Below are 20,526 nucleotides of genomic sequence, written 5' to 3' on the forward strand. Positions count from 1 at the left end.
CGTCTCAAAGTTGAGAGTGAATTGGTGGGTGTCCTGGGTGGGGGCAGTTGCTGGGAGTGGGTCTCTACTTAGCACAGCATGTGTAGACAGAACAGGGCTCTGCAAAGTGCTGAATCCATTCGGCTGAACTTGGGCCTCATGAGGCCTGAGAGAAATGGGAAACTCAAAACATGTTTAAAGAAGGACTTCCCTGGCAGTCCATTGTTCGAGACTCCACACTTCCAGTGCAGGAAGAGTGGGTTCCATCCCTGGTTGGGGAACTAGCATCCCATATGCCATACAGAGTAGCCAAAAGCAAAAAAAAAATTTTTAAAGACCAAAAATACTAGAGAGACAGGGTAATGGATCCAGTTGTAGGATTTTTCACTGGGGGAGGAGGGTCCTGCCAAACTGAGCTCAGAGCAGGGACCCCTTCTGGGTCTGATGGGGCTATGTACTCAGGGAAGATGGATTTGGGAGCAGGCAGTTCAAGAAGCAGTCTGGAGGCATGGGTTGCGGTGAATTCAAGGAGAAGGGTTTCGACTTTTTTCTTGGACTTATTTATACACAACCTCTTTCTAAAAAGGTGTTATAGTAGCTTTCCACAAAGGACATATGCAAAAGGTCAGGCAGCTAGAAATAGAAAATCAGGCCCAGGGACAATTTCCATCTGAAGTGGAGGGCCACACAGGAAAAGGGCCATGCTTCTCCCAGCTCCTGGGGATGAGCTGAGAGAAAGCAGAGTGATCCCAAAGGGGAGGAAGAGAAGGAGAGGATCTGGCTGACATGAACAAACACTGCTGCTGCTAAGTCACTTCAGTCGTGTCCGACTCTGAGCGACCCCATAGACGGCAGCCCACCAGGCTCCCCCATCCCTGGGATTCTCCAGGCAAGAACACTGGAGTGGGTTGCCATTTCCTTCTCCAATGCATGAAAGTGAAAAGTGAAAGTGAAGTCGCTCAGTTGTGCCTGACTCTTAGCGACCCCATGGACTGCAGCCCACCAGGCTCCTCCGTCCATGGGATTTTCCAGGCAAGAGTACTGGAGTGGGTTGCCATTGGCACCCAAGTAAAAAGTCTAGATTCTTCTCCAGGTTCTTCCCCTTTGTAACTATATGAGTTTGGGTAACCACAGCACCTTTATGAGCCTCAGTTTTCTCATCTGTAAACAGGAAAATGAAAACATCTGAGGGACTTCCCTGGTGGTCCAGTGACTTTTGCTTCCATGCAGGGGGTCCGGGTTTGATCCCTGGTTGGGAAACTAAGATCCCTCATGCTGCAGCTAAGACCTGGTGGGTGCAGCCAAATAAATAAACACGTAAGAAGATAAATATCTGAGTCACTGGAAGTGCGTAACATAAGACTCTGTTCCCGGGTTATCTGTTGTTATCTCAGTTACCTGACCGGCTTGTATAATTAGCATCGAGATCTGCACTTGGATGGGATCAACTTCATGCTGCACATGCTTCATAACTGTGTTCTTGCTTCATAAGTGTGCCTCTGGGAACAGGCTGTCCTTAGAGGAGAAGTGAAAGAGGGAAGAACCATGAAAGTATGCTCATGGTGCCTGCCAGCTCCCTGCCCTCTGAAGTGGGTCCACCACAGCCCCCAAGCGGCCACGTTTTTTAATATTCATGGCCCCTTCCTCTAATCCAGCTGATTAGATCAGGGGTGCACTTCACCCAAGGGCAACCAATTAGCAGGTTGTCCAGTGAGATGAGTACAAATGGGCACAAAATAAGGAGCCAGTCCAGTGGGCTCTTTCTGTAGAGAAGCTGAGTCCATGAAGGCTGGGAGCTGTCCCTGGAAGGTGGTGAAGAAGACTTAGAGCTGGAGAGGTTGCGATACCTGCAAAGCGGTAGTCATGAAGGAGTCGACACTGTAAGTCAGGACAGAGGCATGTGGGTAAAAAGATGCAGATGCTGGGAAGTGGCAGAGTCATGCCAGGGTGGTTTTCGATTTCTGTTCTAACAAACCACCCCTAACCTCAGAGTTTTAAAACAACATTTATTTTATTTTATTCTACCCCATGACTCCGTGGGTCAGGAACTTGGGCAAGCTGGGGCTGGGCCACATTCTTCTGTTCCCTGTGGCATCGACAGAAGTATTCAGTTCGTGGATGGGCTGGTCTGGAGGGTCTGAGGCAACTTCACTCTCATGTCGAGTGCTTTGCAGGAGATGGCTGGATGCCTCGACTGGTCTGAGATGGTCGACTGGTGCCCCTCACTCAGTCCCTCTGGGGTGTCAGTCTCGGGGGAGTTGGGTGTCCTACAAGGCAGTCCAGGGCTCCCAGAGAGAACATTCCAGGAGGCCTGAGCTGATGCTGCAAGGCATCTTCAACTCAGGGTGGCACATTCTACAGGCGACGCAAGTCACTAAGGCCAACCCAGATTTGAGGGGAAGGGAGCTGGGGTCCCCTTCCCAGTGGGTAGGGTAACAAAGGATTTGCAGCCATTCCCTGGTGGCTCTGATGGTAAAGAATCTGCCTGCAATGCAGGAGACCCAGGTTTGATCCCTGGGTTGGGAAGATCCCCTAGAGAAGGGAATGGCGATCCACTCCAGTATTCTTACCTGGAGGATCTCATGGCAGAGGAGTCTGGTAGGCTATAGTCCATGGGGTCACAAAGGGTCAGGCACACTGAGTGTCTAACAATGTCGCTTTCAATTTCACTTACCGTGCCAGGTGAGGAGTATATAATTTCCCAAAACTACCATGAATCCAGAATACCCATCTGGTTGAAGAAATCCACCCCACTAACAGCTCTTGTGTTCAGCTTTCTGAGTGTGTCTGTCCTCTCGGCTACACAGAGCCTCACAGTAACGCTCCTGAATGTGATTGGGCTTCAGCAAGTCTCTCTTCTTTGCACCCAATGAGCCAACCCCAAGCAGTGCTAGCCTCCAAGCTCTGGAAGAGAAATCCCAGGTGTGAGCTGGAGAGAAATCCCAGGTGTGAGCTGATAAGGCTGGGGCATGGAGCCCACCATCTTGTCACTTTTCTGAGCCTCAGTTTCCCCATCTGAAACATGGAAATGAATCTCTCTGCTCTGTCTGCCTGTTACTACTGAGTAGCATGATCACCTCTCTTCCTGTCATTTGCTTTATTTCCTAGTATGTCATCTCATGACACATGTGCCCTTGATTTGGGGTCACTTCACAAACCTTCTCAGAAGTGAATTCTCCTTGTCCCTACCTGCCCCCGTGATCTTGGCAAGCCTGTTTCTCTCAAGGAAAGCATAGGATTTTTAGGATTCTGAGAGGTCTGGAAAAAAGGAAGTGAAGTGAAAGTCGCTCGGTCAGGTCCGACTCTCTGCAACCCTATGTACTATACCATCCTTGGAATTCTCCAGGCCAGAATACTGGAGTGGGTAGCCTTTCCCTTCTCCAGGGGATCTTCCCAACACAGGAATCGGACCCAGGTCTCCCACATTGCAGGCGGATTTTTTTACCAGCTGAGCCACAAGGGAGGCCTGAAAAAAAAGGAAAGGTTGGCACAAAATTATTTGAGGGACGAGGCAGTTAACTGGAGGTGAATAAGGGAGGCAGTCCCAGATAGAGTGCAGAGTGGGGCGTTGGGGCAGGACAGGAACACAGAGATTGGGGGTGGGGGAGGAGTGCCAGGCAGGGAAAGGGCAGCGTTGGTACAGGTAGTGTGGCAACTTTATTTCTCTTTCTTTGGCTTCTTTCCCTTTCCTTGACCCTTCTAAATTTTGGGGTTTTTTTTTTTGGCTGTCCTGGGTCTTTGTTGCTGCTGCTGCTGCTAAGTTGCTTCAGTCATGTCCAACTCTGTGTGACCCCATAGACGGCTGCCCACCAGGCTCCCCCGTCCCTGGGATTCTCCAGGCAAGAATACTGGAGTGGGTTGCCATTTCCTTCTCCAATACATGAAAGTGAAAAGTGAAAGTGAAGTCGTCTGTCGTGTCCGACTCCTAGCGACCCCATGGACTGCTGTTGCTGAGCGCAGGCTTTCTCTGGTTGCAGCGAGCGGAGGCCACTCTTCCTCGCGATGCTCGGGCTTCTCACTGTGGTGTCTTCTCTTGTTACAGAGCACACAGGCTCCAGTAATTGTGGCTCGCAGGCTTAGTTGCCCTGCAGCATGTGGGATCTTAGTTTCCAGACCAGGGTTCAAATCTGTGTCCCCTGAACTGGCAGGAGGACTCCCAACCCTGGACCACCAGGCAAGTTCTGAGTCTTCTAAGTTTTCTCACCCCTCCTGGTCTGTGCATATTCTGTTTCCTGCTTGGAAGATTCCCCCTCTGTCCCCAGATGCAAACTCCTATCCTTCTTTAGGTGTCTTCTAAGTGTCTCTTCTCCAGAGGAGTCTTCTCTGAAGCTCTAACCCAAATAACACCCGCCTCTTACCTTTTTTTCACAACACCAGTTCCCCGTCACAGCACTAATTGTGTTCATAAGGATACATTTTCCAGTGTATTTAATGAGCTTATTGTCCATCTCCCCCACTAAACAGGAGCTCCCATAAAGGTAGCATTTGCCTAGCATTTGTGGAAGGAATTAATAAACAAGGGCACCCAAGTTAACTGGTTAACTAGAGACCAAGGAGCAGGCCCCCACTGTCCAGACCACAGAGCAGGATCCATGAAATCAGGTGCTAAAGGGAAGAAGGGGCCTAAGCAGGATCCCTGGCCTCCCACCCACACCTGCTCCAGGCCTGGCTCACCTGCCGCCAAACACACACAGCCTGACCCCAGAGGCTAGAACACTGCAGCTTTATTGATTGAAACAACCGCGTCCGCAACTAGAGGTTACATTTGGGGTGGGCTGGGGCATGGGGTGAACAGGGAACAAAATGGGGGCAGAGGCTGGGGTGGAGACAGAGAGCAAGGCAAAGGGGTGAGGACGGGGTCGTGTGACTGAAACAACCCCGCTCCATTCCACCCGTGAATGAGGGTCTCCAGTTGTGCTTTTACCGTGGTGGTGGGGGTGGGCCTGGGCACGGAGGGGCTGGCTTTCTCCTGAGTCCTTGAGGCCTCAGGGCTGGGGCAGTCCCCTCCTTCTCCTGGGCTTTCTCTTGGGTTGGGGATAAAGGCCTTGGTGAGCTGCCTGCCCTGGGGCAGGAAGGGTGCTCAGAGGCCACCAGGGCAGACGGGCCAGCAGAGTTGGACTGAGATGATGATTACGTGGGTGGCTGGGGGTAGGGGGCGTGCCAGGAGGCACAGCATTCCCAGGGGGGCCCCTTGGAAATGAAGGCAGGAAACAGGAGGAGAGGGGGTGGTGGGGGGCAAGGGCCATCTTTCTGGACCTCAGCTTTCTCACCTGTTCAGTGGGGGCACTGGATTAAGTGGCTCCTAAGGTCCCTTCCAGCTCTAAGGGTCAAGGGATCCCCAGGAAAAGTGGGATCCTTCTGCCCCAACACACACCCTCACACATACACTCTTACATCCCCTCTCTCTCTCACACACACATACATCCTCTCGTAGGGGTACACAGCAGCACTGAGACAACAGAGAGGGGTACGAGCCTGCCTTTGGAATTGAGGCGGGCTTCCCTGAGCCCAGAAACTCAAGTGGTGACTCTCCAGGGCAGACTCGGCCATCCCATTCCTGAAGACAGACCCTGGAAGTACCCCCTCTCCCCCTTGAGCTGTCCAGAGAAGAAAACACAAGGATTATCCTTTCTCCCCCAGGCTTCCCCGATCCTTAGGGGGAACGTCAACAGGACGAGGACACCAGGGCACACGGACCTTCATTCCCAGCCCAGGTTCACGTGAGGACAGAGAAGGGAGACAGAGCCCCTTTATGTGGGAGCCTGGGCGGGGCCGGGGGGGATGGGGGGCAGGCAGCAGCTATAGCCAGTGTGGGCAGGGGTGGTGGCAGCCTCTGTGTGGCAGCCAGGCCTGACCTGGGGCAGGAGAGGCTGTGGCCTGGGATGTGAGGCCAGAATTAGGGCAGGGAGGCAGTCCTTTTCCCAGTGCAGGGCCCAGTAACAGCTGTAACATCTGCAGCAGCACCCAGAGACAGGGCTGTCTGACCAAGTTCCTCCTGGCTGCCTGGCAGGGCAGCGGCCACAGGTGTGACAGCCCCAGGGCTGCGGTGCCTGGCTTCTAAGGCTGGCTCCACCTCAGCTGGCTATGTGAGCTGGGCCAAGTCCTCCCCACCTGCCCTGGGCTTCACTGTCATTTGTCCCGTGAGGAGTTTGGGCCCCTGAGGCCCTTCCCAGCACTGATGGCCTGAGCCTGGGGCTGTCACTGAGCACAGAGGGGAAAGTGAATGAGAAAGAGGAGTCAGGCGTCCCAGAGAGAGCAGAGGCGGATGTCGTGTCCCAGCAGGACAGGGCTTGGTCAGCAGGCTTAGCTCCACGCCCTGGGAGGCCGTCTGTGGTCCCAAGGGCAGGCCAGCCAAGCTGAGACTCCCTCTCTCCCACCCAGACCGCACCTGGCCCCAGGAGTCCCTCTATCCCCCAGACACCAACCTGGAGGGGCTAGGGGTGAAGGACCCCAACACCCTGAGGACAGATCCTGGACCCCCCATTTTAAGGCCACAAAATGCCTCAGCCACCCTGACCCAGAGGGCGAGACTGCCACTGGGGAGATGCACTGGATCCAGCCAGTCTGGTCTCCCCCAGGCTGGGGGTCCTCGTGGGCCACTTACCAACACACGGATGCTGACACTCACTGGCACACAAAGACACACGACACAGGTGATGCTGGCACAGAGGTGCTGACTCACAAGTTCCACGGGGACACGTGCTGATACTTATTCCTTGCAGACCCTTCATACACATGCACACACACACACGCACACACGCATGCACACACACGCACACACACACACGCACACACACACACACGCACACGCACAGAGGCTACCACATCCCTAGGTGCACACATCACACACTGCTCACATCAGCACACATTAACACCCACATCCCCTACAGATCTGCTGGGACACGCAGACAGGTGAGGACCAAGGACCTCAGCGGCCCCCTCGGGTGCTCTGTGAGCCCAGGTCAAGCCACCCTCCAGTTAGGGTTCCCATGGTCCACCCCGACCTCCCTCTGGCGGTTCCCCATTTCTACCCCCGCTGCACTCTCTGTCCGTGTGACCCAGATGTTCCCTCTCTCCAAACAGACCTGAACTCAGGGGCCATGAGTGGGAGGTTCAGCTCAGCTGACATACACCAAGTCCCTTTTCTGTATTCAGCTCTACAGATGTGGAGGTGAGGGAGGGGGACCAGCTCCCCATCACGGAGCAATCAGAGCCGGGGACAGATGTATTCAAAGGTCATCCAAGGGCAGCAGACACGGGGCGCCACGGAACCCCAAGGAGCAAGTGCTCTGAATGTTCAGCACCCACCTCACCAGGGCACGGAGGAGGCAGCTGGCAGGGGATAGGTCAGTGGTCCCCACTCTCGGGTTCTCCTGAGGAGCTTTTAAACATTCCTGATGCCGGGCTGCACTCCAGTCCAATTAAACTGGCACTCTGGAGGGGGCCCTGAGCATTGGCGATTCCTAAAAGACCCTCTGATGACTCTATTCTGCAGCCAGGCCGGGAACCACCGATTTCTATAATCCATTCCACTGGGCAAATCTGAGAGATTTCTGTAACAGGCCTACCTGTGCTGGGTATGAGGTGGGGATGGGTCGGGGGAGGGCTGGAAGGCTCAGAGGAGGAGCTCACAGTCTAGTTGGGGCAGCAGACCCTGCACAGATGGGATCATTAAACAACACCCAGAGACGCGATGGAAGCATGCTCTGGAAACCTGGAGACACTCATCTAGGACAGGCCTTGGTGGGGCGGGGAAGGCAGCCCTGCTGGTCGGGTATCAGGAGGCCCCACTCCAGCCCTGGCCTGGCCACCCACCCGCTGTTGGTGATGATGATAACTCAGGCCTGGCAGAGAAGAGATGGGCACGTTTGCTTTGGTTTCCTGCCTGCCTCCTGGCATTGCAGTGCTGCCTCTCATCTGCAGCTGTTCCCACCAAATGCTCCAGGAGGAGCCCCGTGATTCCTCCACCAAAGTGGCCTTCATTTCCACAGGGTCATCTGTAAGTTTTGTCTCCCGTCGGGGATAAAAGGTAGAACTTCAGGTGGCGGCAGGGCTCTCGAGACTACACAATAGGGCTAAAGTGGCATACTTGGCCAACGCTCCAGAAACATTCCTTCATAATGACGGACGTGCTGACATCCGGAGGCACTCACGGAGTGGGGTGAGACCCAGCCTCACATACAGATAACTGCACACACAGATGTATATTTGCACACACTCCTGCCAGAGATGTACCCACCACAGTGATACACAGACAACAGATGGGTCCACACGTTGCTCACATGTGCACACACACGCACACACACGGCCACACGCACACATGCGTAACAGTCCACCCTGAAAAGGGCTGGGCCTCTTCTGTCCCATGGACAGCTGGGAGGGGGGCTCAGGGGTGACGGTGAGGGGGAGGTCTAGGTCCCCTCATGCCCATTTCAGCCCCCCAACTCAAGCAAGGGCATGGAGCCTCTTTTCAGTTTGGGGGCATAAGCCTCAACTCCCAGGGAATATGGTGACCAGCAACTGTCCCCTCAGGCCATCGACAAACCCTGCTCCTTCACTGACCCTGGGTAGAGAAGGAAGAGACAGCCAGACCCTGCTTTGCGGTGGAGGAGGACAGGGAAGCCCCCCACACACCCCGCCCAGAGCACCCGTTCACAGCAGGGATATAAGAAACAGAGAAGATTCACTCTACCTCTAAATCAGCGCCCGACATGCAGGCATGAAATCATAAAGGCGGGACTTCCCTGCTCCTCTCAAAGTCAAACCTCAGCCCAGAAAATGGCTTGGCCACCACCCCTCCCCTGGCTCCTGGGGATGCAGTGGGGGCTGGCGGGGGGAGGCTGAGGTTAGGCCCATGACCAGGGTGGGGGCTGTGCTCTCAGGAAGCCAGTTGCTTGTGGGGTGGGGGTGCAGTGGGAGGGGAAGGTGGGGAGGGGTCAGTCCTCAGACTGCCCAGGCCCAAGACCCTGCACTGGCTCCTTTCAAAGGGGGCACAGTGGTGGTGGTGGGGGAGGGCGTGGATATGACAGCCCAGGAGTGAATGGGCCAGGCGCTGGGGGTGACCTGGGCTCTCCAGCGTCTGGCCTTCACTCTGGGAACAGGGTTCCATGCAGCTAGTGCCTCATCTTTCGTGTCGTCCACACAGCTCACAGAGTTCCTCAGGGCCCCTCCGACCCTGGCCTCTTCCATCCCAGGGAGTCCCAGAGTCCCGCCCAGGTCAGAGCTCCTATGCCCACTCCCCTTCTGGCTCCTGCTGGGGAAGCCACTGGGCTGAGCTGAGCCTGGAGTCGGGGCCAGGGGAAGGGCAGAAACACGCCGCGGCTGCAGCCCCGACAAGGACCACGTGGCGCTGAGGTCCCTGGGGGGTGGGCGTCATTCAGGCGAGTCCCCTGTCTCTGCAGTAAAGAAGGTGCTGGCAGGTTGGATAGAAACTTGTGCTTTAATATATCTCTGTGTGTGTGAGTGTGGGTGTGTGCGTGTGTCGAACAACCGTCTCCGGGGCCTCAGTGTTGGGCCTTTGTCCTTGTTCTCTGCTCCTCCTCACGGCCGACGCCGGCCCCCTCCTGGGCAGGCGGCCCTGCCCCTGGGCACCCCGGCTGGCGTGGGGTCAGTCTTTGGTACGATGCGGACACTTTGGTGTGCCGGGGGGGCGGGGTGGGGGCGGGCCACGCAGCTCTCATCATCTCTGCAACGCCAAGAGGAAGGTGGCCACAGGCCCCCAGAGCTGTGGGAGGGGCTGGCGGGGGGCTCCACTGCCCGGCATCACCACCACTGTGATGGGAGAGAGAAGGGACACAGGCCGGGGCTCTGGTCAGCTCGGCAGGGCCAGGGAGGAGCAGGCGGGCAGGCAAGCCATGCGAGGGTCGTTCCTCTGCCCCGCTCTGTACACATAGACACACTTGCAAGATGTGAGGTGGGGTTAACTCTGCCTGCTGGGTCCAAATCCTGGCCTGCGGCTCACTAAGGAAGACACAGAGCAATTCATTCGACCTCAGGGACCTCAGCTTCCTCATCTATAAAATGAGTCTAACAGGGAACTTTCCCGGTCACCCAGCAGATCAGACTCCACGCTTCCACCGCAGGAGGCAGGGGTTCAATCCCTGGTTGGGAAACTACGGATCCTACATGCCTTGTGGTGTGGCCAAAAACAGAAAAGAAAATGGGGAATGACAAAAATAAATAAAGTAAAAATAAAATAAAAATAAAATGAGTGGAAGAGCCACTCCAGAGGACTGTGGTGAGGAATGAATGAGACCATACATATACAGGTATCTGCACCTCGCCTGGAATGTAGTAATTTCTTGGTAACCTCGAACTGATATTATTGCAAACACTTGGGCCCCAGTGTGGGAAGGGGTACAGGTTCACACTTGGACACACACATATACATACAGAGAGACGTTCCCAGACACAGATGCTGCTACCGTAAGCTTAGTTCACAGGAGGGTCTGGTCGTCTCACTGTCCACGCAGCCCACAGCCTGAACCAGGGTGGGGCCCGAGGTGGGTACCAAACACACCAGTACCTGTTTCCACAGCTACCAACACATGCACCCCATCACCCCGCCACTTGGAACCCCAATTCAGGCACCAACAACACCTCCCCTGACAAAGGCGCCCCCCCACCCACTTTCTGCCCTGCACCTTTATTGGGATCCATCTGCTTCCTGGGACACTCCCCCTTCTTCAGGGTGACGTCATCTATGGCGATATCCCCCAGGTAGCCTGAGCCTCGGACACCCTCAAAAATAATCTGGAGTGGGATCAGAGAGCAGGGAGCGTGGTGAGGGAGGTTCTGCTCCCAGCCTTTACCCTCTGTCTCCCAGGAAGGTCCCCCCATCCCTGCATGCTTCCCTCCTCAGCTCCCGGGAGCCTGCCCCAGGCCGGGAGAGCTGTAAGCAGAGGCAGGCCCGGGTGACTCACCTGGAAGGGCCCGCTCGGGTTGATGGGCACATGAGCCTGCTGCCACACGTTGCCCTTATTGCCGCTGAGGGACCAAGCATGCGTGTCCAGGGCCCCTTTGCTCCGGGACCGCACCAGGAGGTTGAGGGAGCCTGTGTCGGGCATGAGGAGAGGTGGCAGTGAGTGGCCACTCTCTGCTTTCCCCATTCACCACCCTCGACTCCCTACCAGGGCCTGCAGCACTGCCCCCACTGGACGGGACCTTCTCCCCACTGCAGACTGTGAGCATCCTGTCATCCCAGAGGGGACCTCAGCGTGGGAGAGAGAGAGGACAGCGGCACGGCTTCCGTTCATCAAGACAATTGGCAAAGTTTCTCTCATGACTTCCCTTACTTCCTAATCAGTAATTCCCCCCGACCCTGGAACACACCCACACACACCCTTCCTCCTCTAGGCAGGAGAGTTGTCCTAGGACACTGGGGCCCAAGTCTGAACACAAAGCAAGATTCCCAAAGCACACAGTGCACACACTTGGTGGTATATGATGCTACTGCATTGATTTCTGGAGGTAAGTGTGTGCTAAGTTGCTTCAGTTGTGTCTGATTCTTTGCAACCCCAAGGACTCCTCTGTCCATATAATGGTAGATACCAGTCATTATGCTATGCTGAGAACTGGGGAAAATTCTGAAAGAGATGGGAATACCAGACCACCTGACCTGCCTCTTGAGAAATCTGTATGCAGGTCAGGAAGCAACAGTTAGAACTGGACATGGAACAACAGACTGGTTCCAAATAGGAAAAGGAGTTCGTCAAGGCTGTATATTGTCACCCTGTTTATTTAACTTCTATGCAGAGTACATCATGAGAAACGCTGGACTGGAAGAAACACAAGCTGGAATCAAGATTGCCGGGAGAAATATCAATAACCTCAGATATGCAGATGACACCACCCTTATGGCAGAAGTGAAGAGGAACTCAAAAGCCTCTTGATGAAAGTGAAAGTGGAGAGTGAAAAAGTTGGCTTAAAGCTCAACATTCAGAAAACGAAGATTATGGCATCCGGTCCCACCACTTCATGGGAAATAGATGGGGAAACAGTGGAAACAGTGTCAGACTTTATTTTTCTGGGCTCCAAAATCACTACAGATGGTGACTGCAGCCATGAAATTAAAGGACGCTTACTCCTTGGAAGGAAAGTTATGACCAACCTAGATAGCATATTCAAAAGCAGAGACATTACTTTGCCAACAAAGGCTCATCTAGTCAAGGCTATGGTTTTTCCTGTGGTCATGTATGGATGTGAGAGTTGGACTGTGAAGAAGGCTGAGCACCGAAGAATTGATGCTTTGAACTGTGGTGTTGGAGAAGACTCTTGAGAGTCCCTTGAACTGTAAGGAGATCCAACCAGTCCATTCTGAAGGAGATCAGCCCTGGGTGTTCTTTGGAAGGAATGATGCTAAAGCTGAAACTCCAGTACTTTGGCCACCTCATGCAAAGAGTTGACTCATTGGAAAAGACTCTGATGCTGGGAGGGATTGGGGGCAGGAGGAGAAGGGGATGACAGAGGATGAGATGGCTGGATGGCATCACTGACTCGATGGATATGAGTCTGAGTGAACTCCGGGAGTTGGTGATGGATAGGGAGGCCTGGTGTGCTGCGATTCATAGGGTCGCAAAGAGTCGGACACGACTGAGCGACTGATCTGATCTGATCTGATCTGAGTTGCTTCAGTCATGTCTGACTCTCTGCAACCCCATGGACTGTAGCCCGCCAGGCTCCTCTGTCTGTGGGGATTCTCCAGGCAAGAATACTGGAATGGGTTGCCATTACCTTCTCCAGAGGATCTTCCCAACACAGCAATCGAACCCACGTCTCTTATGTCTCCTGGATTGGCAGGTGGGTTCTTTACCACTAGCACCACCAGTGAATCCCCTGATGGTACAGGAACCAAGTTTAAAAATTTAACACTTGAAGGGTGGCGGGTGGGTGAAATGGGTGAAGAAACTAAAAAGGGTTGAACTTCCAATTATAAAATAAGTCCTGGGGATGTAATGTAATGGTGACTACAGTTACTAATACTGTATTGCATATTTGAAAGTTGCCAAGAGAGTAGATCTTAAAAGTTCTCATCGTAAGGAAAAAATATTCTGGTGATGGATATTAACTAGACTTATTGTAGCAATTATTTTGCAATATACACAAATGTCAAATCATAATGTTGTACATCTGGAACTAATATAATGTCAATTATACCTCAATAAAAATGTAATACTTATGTTTTAAGAGGTGAATAAAGTGAGCGCTTCAAATCCACAACTTCTCTAATATTGATGCTTAGGACAAAGCTAAGAAAAAAGGAGGTGACTTAAAGAAAAGTATTAGTGTATGTGCTACATAGCTGTGGTAAAATGTGAAATTTTGAAGGTATTAACCTAGGGGGTGCTAAGCCCCTCTGCCCACAGACCCAGGGGCCTGGAATTGTGGAGGTGCTAACAGGCACTGGAAAAAGGAAGAGTGGATCCAGCCTTGGCAAGGAGCACCCAGACAAGGGGGTGCCCCTTCACTGGTGCTGCCAGCCTATCTCGAGCCCCCTGTGACATGAAGACCTGGCTCGGAGGGAAGGGGAATCAATCTTAGGTGGCACCTGGTGCCTGGCATTTCCATGGCACTGACCACAGACAATGCCACACCATCTGTGACACCAGATAGACAGACCCCCGGTGGGGGAGGGCCACCAAATGTTACCTGCCTGAGAGCAAAGGAGTTGGCTTGGACCAAGGAGAGTCAGCGAGACACAAGGTCTGGGGACAGCTGGTGCCTGGAGCTGCCAGGTGGGGTGGGAGGGGTGGGGAAAAGAGGGACCAGGACAGCAGGAAATGCCCACCCCACCCCAGCAGCAGGCCTGGGCCTGGGGGAGGAACACCCCAAAGATCCCAGGCCTGTGGGGACCCTTGCCAGCAGACGGGGCCCTCAGAGGGCTGCAGCCAGCACCCAGAGGGCTGGGAGGAGCCACACTGGCATAGGCAGGGCCCAAGCCCCAGTGCCTTTTGGGTTTCTCACCAGCCCCCAAGGGGAACTCCCTCTCTTCCCCCTTCTTGGAGATTTTTCTCCTATCCCAATCCCCGAATCCCCAGGGTCTAGCCTCAATCTTCAAACTTTTCCTTCCTCTTTCACCACCCTGTTCCAAGGACTCAAATGGGAGAACCCCACCTTTTCACTGCTCAAACCAAAACTGAAGTTCTGCCCCCTTCCCTGGTCATTCCACCAGCTCCAAGATCTCCCCTCTTCCTGACAGCCTTTCACAGGCTCAGCCAGAGCCCTAAGGGCGCCTGCTCACTATGTTCTTCTTTGTCACCTCCGGAGCTGAACTGAGCTACAGTCTGCAGCCTGGACATAGTCCAGCTTTGCAGACCCTGGGTTTTGCCAGGGTCTGTTCCCACTGCTTGAGATGCCCTCCCCTACTATGTTCCCCTGACCAAATCCTTTTTGTGCTTCAAGGTCTTTCTGAAACACCACCTCTTCCAGGAATTCTTCCCAGGTTGGAGGTGGGAGCCCTCTGTGCTACTTGTGAATTCTGAGGCCTTAAACTGTAGCTCCCCTTGCCCAGAGCACTCCCCACTCTGTGGAGTGGTAGTTACTGGGATTCTCATCTTCTCTCATTTGATTCCACAGGGAAAGCTCCCATCAAACTGCTACCTGCTCTCAGTATTTGAATGCTCAATGAAGAACTTTCTATGACTGTCATCAGGACTGAAAAGGGACTTTCATAGCATCTCAGAGTTAGAAGTTACCTCAGGGGTCATCAAATCCAGGCTCCACTACCTCCCTTTCATTCACTCATTCACCTAATTGAGCAGGCTCTGTTCTGGACACCAGGGACACATCCATGAATAAGACAAAGAACCCTGCTTCCTGGAGCTTATGCTCGTTGGGTGGAAACCACAATAAAGAATATAATACAGGAAAGGGATGGAAAAGTGTTTTACGTGGGGCTGTCAGGGACCTCTCCAAGCAGACCTGAATGATGGGGGAAGAACATTTCAGGTCAGGGAAAACATCACAAGTAAAGGCCTCTAAGGCACGAAGGAACCTGCCTCAAATATAAAAGAAAAGCAAGGAGATCAGTGTGCTTGAGCTGAGTGGAGTCACGGGAGAGCAGCAGAAAATGAGATCAGAGAAGCAGGCAGAGGCGGACCAGGTGTGGGAGGCCTGGAGAAGACAGTGAGGGAAGAGGGCTGAGCGGGGGAATAACATAACCTGGCACAGGGGTCCCCTCCACAGCACCCCTGCTAGACGCTCCTCCTACCCAGGGACAGAATAGCGGACTCCTTTGCTGGGCAGATCTGGTGCTTATAGCATCTTCCTCAGGTGGAATTCAGGTCTGCCTCCCAGGAGTTTTCAATGATTGGTGTTTGTCCCACCTACTGGGGGACACCTAGCAAGCTCTGGAACACAGACAGCTCCCTCAGGGCTTTCTCTGCTCCCAGGCACCCCAGCTCTTAAAGCTTAATCTCCCAGGGCCTTCCTGTATCCAACATGCTCTTCTTGCCAGCTGGGTTCCCCGTGCTCCTCCTGAGCTGAGGACAAAATGACCACCTGTCCTGGTTTGCCTGGGATGTGGGACTTCTAGTGCTAAAGGTAGGAAAGGCTGGGGCAAACCAGGATTGGTTTGAACTGGTTACTCTAGGTGGGCAATGTGGTCCCGCTCATCCCCACCCCCACCTATCTCACAGGAAGCTTCTCACAAAGTCCAGACTCAGTCACGAATGAACTGGCTTGTGCAGAGAGCCTGGAGGGCTCTAGCGGCTGCAGAAGGTCCCATCCCCCTTATTCTGGTTCATCAGTTTAGCCTGACCCATTGCTTCAGCTGTGGACACTTCACAATGAGCCTTTAGGTCTACACTTGGTTAAAGTCACTTCCCCTGCTGTGAAGCCAAGAAGAACAGTGAAGATTTCTGTGACCTCTTAGGGCATGATTGTCAAGAGGCACAGAACGCAGTATATAAAATGTGGGGAAAAAGGATACATGTGTACTGGCTTCTATACACATAAAGCATTTCTGGAAGTGTGCCGCCCCCTCTCAAATCTAGTACCTTGATTGCCTCTGAAGAGGCACTCTAGGTGGCAGGAGGACTGGGATGGGAAGGGGGCTCTCATTATGTACCTTTTGACTTGTGCAAAAGACATTACCTTTCCCGTAAATATGTAAACAAAGAAAATTAAAATTGTCACTTCCTCAGCAGTCTTCCATAATCAGGTCCCTAGAGTCAGTCAAGTCTCCCTGTTATCAGCTGCATCGACCCCCGTCCTGCTGTTGCAGACACACATCACAGTGGTCGCTAAATTCTACCTGGCGCAACGAGTTATTTCATGTCTGTCTCTCCCACTTGACTGGAGGTGCCAAGAGGATGAGGAACCTGTCCATCCTGTTCTCTGAAGTACCCGAAGCCAGGCACAGAGCAGGACGCCTGGAGGTGACGGTTGAACGGACAAGTTCACTGACTAATGTGACGCTCCTACCAGAGCCGTCTCTTCCCGAAGGGCACACTTCTTGGGTTCACGGTTGTGCATAGGAAGTAGGACTTCCCCTCACTGCTCACAAATCAGCTCCCTTCCAACCCTGTGTTTAGGGCTTGGGAGAGTCAGCAGAACTGGGCTGCTGTGTGATCTTGGGCATATGCTTAACCTCTCTGGTTTATATGGTAATACCTCACTCACTCAGTGGCTGTGAGTGTTAATGAGACCACAGATGCAGAGCATCCAGAAAGTCACCTGGCAGGCACTCAATATATGCAGCCTCTTAGCTGACTTCTCCATCCCCTCTAAGACTTCCACCTCATCCTGCTGAAGCCATTTTCTCTGCAGACTCAGGAAGACTTGATTATCTCAAGTCTTATCTTGATTATCTCAGACAAGCTGGTTCTCTGGACCTTCCTCTTGCCCAGATTCTGCTCACACTCTCTACAATCACACTCCCTGTGATCTGGCCGAGTTGGGAAGCCCAGGCCTTAGGCAGACCAGTCCCCAGCTTCCGGTGGACCCCTGCCCCCTCCCAGCAGCAGCACTCACTCGGGCAGGTTCCCTGGTCCTTCAACTCACCGATGTGCTTTCCATACATGTGATAGAAGAAGGAGACACAGTAGAACTTGGCGCTGGCGTTGTACAGGGGACTCACCAACCTCGCACGGTCCCCCAGCTCCCGGGGCCTTGACGTCTCAATGAACATGTAGTAGCCTTCAGAGAAGGGGAGATGTACCAACACTCTCCTCCTCAGCCTTCCCAGTCCCCTTTCCACCTGACTCCTTTCTGCCCTTCTATCACCTATCTGAATCCCAGGTGCCTCACACCACCCCAATCTGTCCTCCCTGCCTCAGCACAGCACAGGAGTCTGGGCCAGGACTTGTGAGTTCTTAGCTTTCTGGCTGCTTCTCTTCTTCCCAGTCTAGTAGGTTAGGAGCGTGTCTCCCCTCAGACTGGGGCTCCCTGAGGGCAGGGCTGTGTGTCCCCTCAGACTGGCGCTCCCTGAGGCAGGGCTGTCTCTCCCCTCAGACTGGGGCTCCCAGAGGCAGGGTTGTGTGTCCCCTCAGACTGGGGCTCCCTGAGGGCAGGGCTGTGTCTCCCCTCAGACTGGCGCTCCCTGAGGCAGGGCTGTGTCTCCCCTCAGACTGGGGCTCCCAGAGGCAGGGTTGTGTGTCCCCTCAGACTGGGGCTCCCTGAGGGCAGGGCTGTGTCTCCCCTCAGACTGGCGCTCCCTGAGGCGGGCCTGTGTCTCCCCTCAGCCTGGGGTTCCCTGAGGGCAAGGCTGTGTCTCCCCTCAGAGTGGGGCTCTCAGAGGTAAGGCTGTGTCTCCCCTCCACTGGTGCTCCCTGAGGCAGGGCTGTGTCTCCCCTCAGAGTGGGGCTCCCTGAGGCAGGGCTGTGTCTCCCCTCAGACTGGGGCTCCCTGAGGCAGGGCTGCGTATCCCCTCAGACTGGCACTCCCTGAGGCAAGGCTGTGTCTCCCCTCAGACTGGAGCTCCTTGAGTATGGGTTGTGCCTCCCCACAGACTGCTGCTCCGTAGGCCAGGGCTGTGTCTCCCCTCAGATTGGCACTCCCTGAGGCAGGGCTGTGTCTCCCCTCAGACTGGCACTCCCTGTGGCAGGGCTGCGTCTCCCCTCAGAGTGGGGCTCCCTGAGGAGGGACTGTGTCTCCCCTCAGAGTGGGTCTCCCTGAGGCAGGGCTCTGTCTCTCCTAAGACTGGCGCTCCCTGAGGCAGGTCTGTGTCTCCCCTCAGATTGGGGCTCCCTGAGGCAGGACTAAGTCTCCCCTCAGACTGGGGCTCCCTGAGGAGGGGCTGTGTCTCCTCCCCTCAGATTGGGGCTCCTTGAGGCAGGGCTGCGTCTCCCCTCAGAGTGGCGCTCCCTGAGTCAGGGCTGCGTCTCCCCTAAGACTGGTGCTCCCTGAGGCAGGGCTGTGTCTCCCCTCAGACTGGTGCTCCCTGAGGCAGGTCTGTGTCTCCCCTCAGACTGGGGCTCCCTGAGGCAGGTCTGTGTCTCCCCGAGGCAGGGCTGTGTCTCCCCTAAGACTGGGGCTCCCTGAGTAGGGGCTGTGTCTCCCCTAAGACTGGCGCTCCCTGAGGCAGGGCTGTCTCCCCTCAGACTGGGGCTCCCTGAGGCAGGGCTGAGTCTCCCCTCAGACTGGCGCTCCCTGTGGCAGGGCTGCATCTCCCCTCAGACTGGGGCTCCATGAGGAGGGGCTATGTCTTCCCTCAGAGTGGGGCTCCCTGAGGCGGGGCTGCATCTCCCCTAAGACTGGTGCTCCCTGAGGCAGGGCTGCGTCTCCCCTCAGACTGGGGCTTCCTGAGGAGGGGCTCTGTCTCCCCTAAGAATGGGGCTCCCTGAGTAGCGGCTGCGTCTCTCCTCAAACTGGCGCTCCCTGAGGAGGGGCTGTGTCTCCCCTCAGACTGGAGCTCCCTGAGGCAAGGCTGTGTCTCCCCTCAGACTGGCGCTCCCTGAGGCAGGACTGTGTCTCCCCTCAGACTGGAGCTCCTTGAGTATGGGCTGTGTCTCCCCTCAGACTGCTGCTCCGTAGGCCAGGGCTGTGTCTCCCCTCAGACTGGGGCTCCCTGAGGCAGGGCTGTGTCTCCCCTCAGACTGGCGCTCCCTGAGGCAGGACTGTGTCTCCCCTCAGACTGGAGCTCCTTGAGTATGGGCTGTGTCTCCCCTCAGACTGCTGCTCCATAGGCCAGGGCTGTGTCTCCCTCAGACTGGGGCTCCCTGAGTCAGGGCTGTGTCTCCCCTCAGACTGGGGCTCCCTGAGGCAGGGCTGTGTCTCCTCTCAGACTGGCGCTCCCTGAGGCAAGGCTGTGTCTCCCCTCAGACTGGAGCTCCTTGAGTATGGGCTGTGTCTCCCCTCAGACTGCTGCTCCGTAGGCCAGGGCTGTGTCTCCCCTCAGACTGGGGCTCCCTGAGGCAGGGCTGTGTTTCCCCTCAGACTGGCGCTCCCTGTGGCAGGGCTGCGTCTCCCCTCAGACTGGGGCTCCCTGAGGAGGGGCTGTGTCTCCCCTCAGACTGGGGCTCCCTGAGGCAAGGCTGTGTCTCCCCTCAGACTGGAGCTCCTTGAGTATGGGCTGTGTCTCCCCTCAGACTGCTGCTCCGTAGGCCAGGGCTGTGTCTCCCTCAGACTGGGGCTCCCTGAGGCAGGGCTGTGTCTCCTCTCAGACTGGCGCTCCCTGAGGCAAGGCTGTGTCTCCCCTCAGACTGGAGCTCCTTGAGTATGGGCTGTGTCTCCCCTCAGACTGCTGCTCCGTAGGCCAGGGCTGTGTCTCCCCTCAGACTGGGGCTCCCTGAGGCAGGGCTGTGTTTCCCCTCAGACTGGCGCTCCCTGTGGCAGGGCTGCGTCTCCCCTCAGACTGGGGCTCCCTGAGGAGGGGCTGTGTCTCCCCTCAGACTGGGGCTCCCTGAGGCAAGGCTGTGTCTCCCCTCGGACTGGAGCTCCTTGAGTATGGGCTGTGTCTCCCCTCAGACTGCTGCTCCGTAGGCCAGGGCTGTGTCTCCGTCAGACTGGGGCTCCCTGAGGAGGGGCTGTCTCCCCCCTCAGACTGGCGCTCCCTGAGGCAAGGCTGTGTCTCCCCTCAGACTGGAGCTCCTTGAGTATGGGCTGTGTCTCCCCTCAGACTGCTGCTCCGTAGGCCAGGGCTGTGTCTCCCTCAGACTGGGGCTCCCTGAGTCAGGGCTGTTTCTCCCCTCAGACTGGGGCTCCCTGAGGCAGGGCTGTGTCTCCTCTCAGACTGGGGCTCCCTGAGGCAGGGCTGTTTCTCCCCTCAGACTGGGGCTCCCTGAGGCAGGGCTGTGTCTCCTCTCAGACTGGCGCTCCCTGAGGCAGGGCTGTGTCTCCCCTCAGACTGGGGCTCCCTGAGGAGGGGCTGTGTCTCCCCTCAGACTGCTGCTCCATAGGCCAGGGCTGTGTCTCCCTCAGACTGGGGCTCCCTGAGTCAGGGCTGTGTCTCCCCTCAGACTGGGGCTCCCTGAGGCAGGGCTGTGTCTCCTCTCAGACTGGCGCTCCCTGAGGCAAGGCTGTTTCTCCCCTCAGACTGGAGCTCCTTGAGTATGGGCTGTGTCTCCCCTCAGACTGCTGCTCCATAGGCCAGGGCTGTGTCTCCCCTCA

At 55.4% G+C, this 20,526-nt stretch overlaps 1 protein-coding gene across 2 annotated transcripts in view; it reads right to left on the reverse strand.

The window, feature by feature from the left end:
• Positions 1–4,686: 4,686 nt before the first annotated feature.
• The window catches only part of MDGA1 (MAM domain containing glycosylphosphatidylinositol anchor 1), a 70,312-nt gene continuing 54,472 nt past the window's right edge, over positions 4,687–20,526 (reverse strand). For both annotated transcript variants that reach the window (XM_027524518.1, XM_027524517.1), the window contains 4 exons: positions 16,981–17,115; positions 10,902–11,032; positions 10,623–10,731; positions 4,687–9,750 (listed from right to left, as the gene is read on the reverse strand). In XM_027524518.1, the coding sequence (XP_027380319.1) occupies positions 9,659–9,750; positions 10,623–10,731; positions 10,902–11,032; positions 16,981–17,115 (467 nt within the window). In that variant the 3' untranslated portion in view covers positions 4,687–9,658. The remainder of the gene's footprint in view (positions 9,751–10,622; positions 10,732–10,901; positions 11,033–16,980; positions 17,116–20,526) is intronic.

This window comes from Bos indicus x Bos taurus, chromosome 23, assembly GCF_003369695.1.
Source record: "Bos indicus x Bos taurus breed Angus x Brahman F1 hybrid chromosome 23, Bos_hybrid_MaternalHap_v2.0, whole genome shotgun sequence".
NCBI classification, from domain to species: Eukaryota; Metazoa; Chordata; class Mammalia; order Artiodactyla; family Bovidae; genus Bos; species Bos indicus x Bos taurus.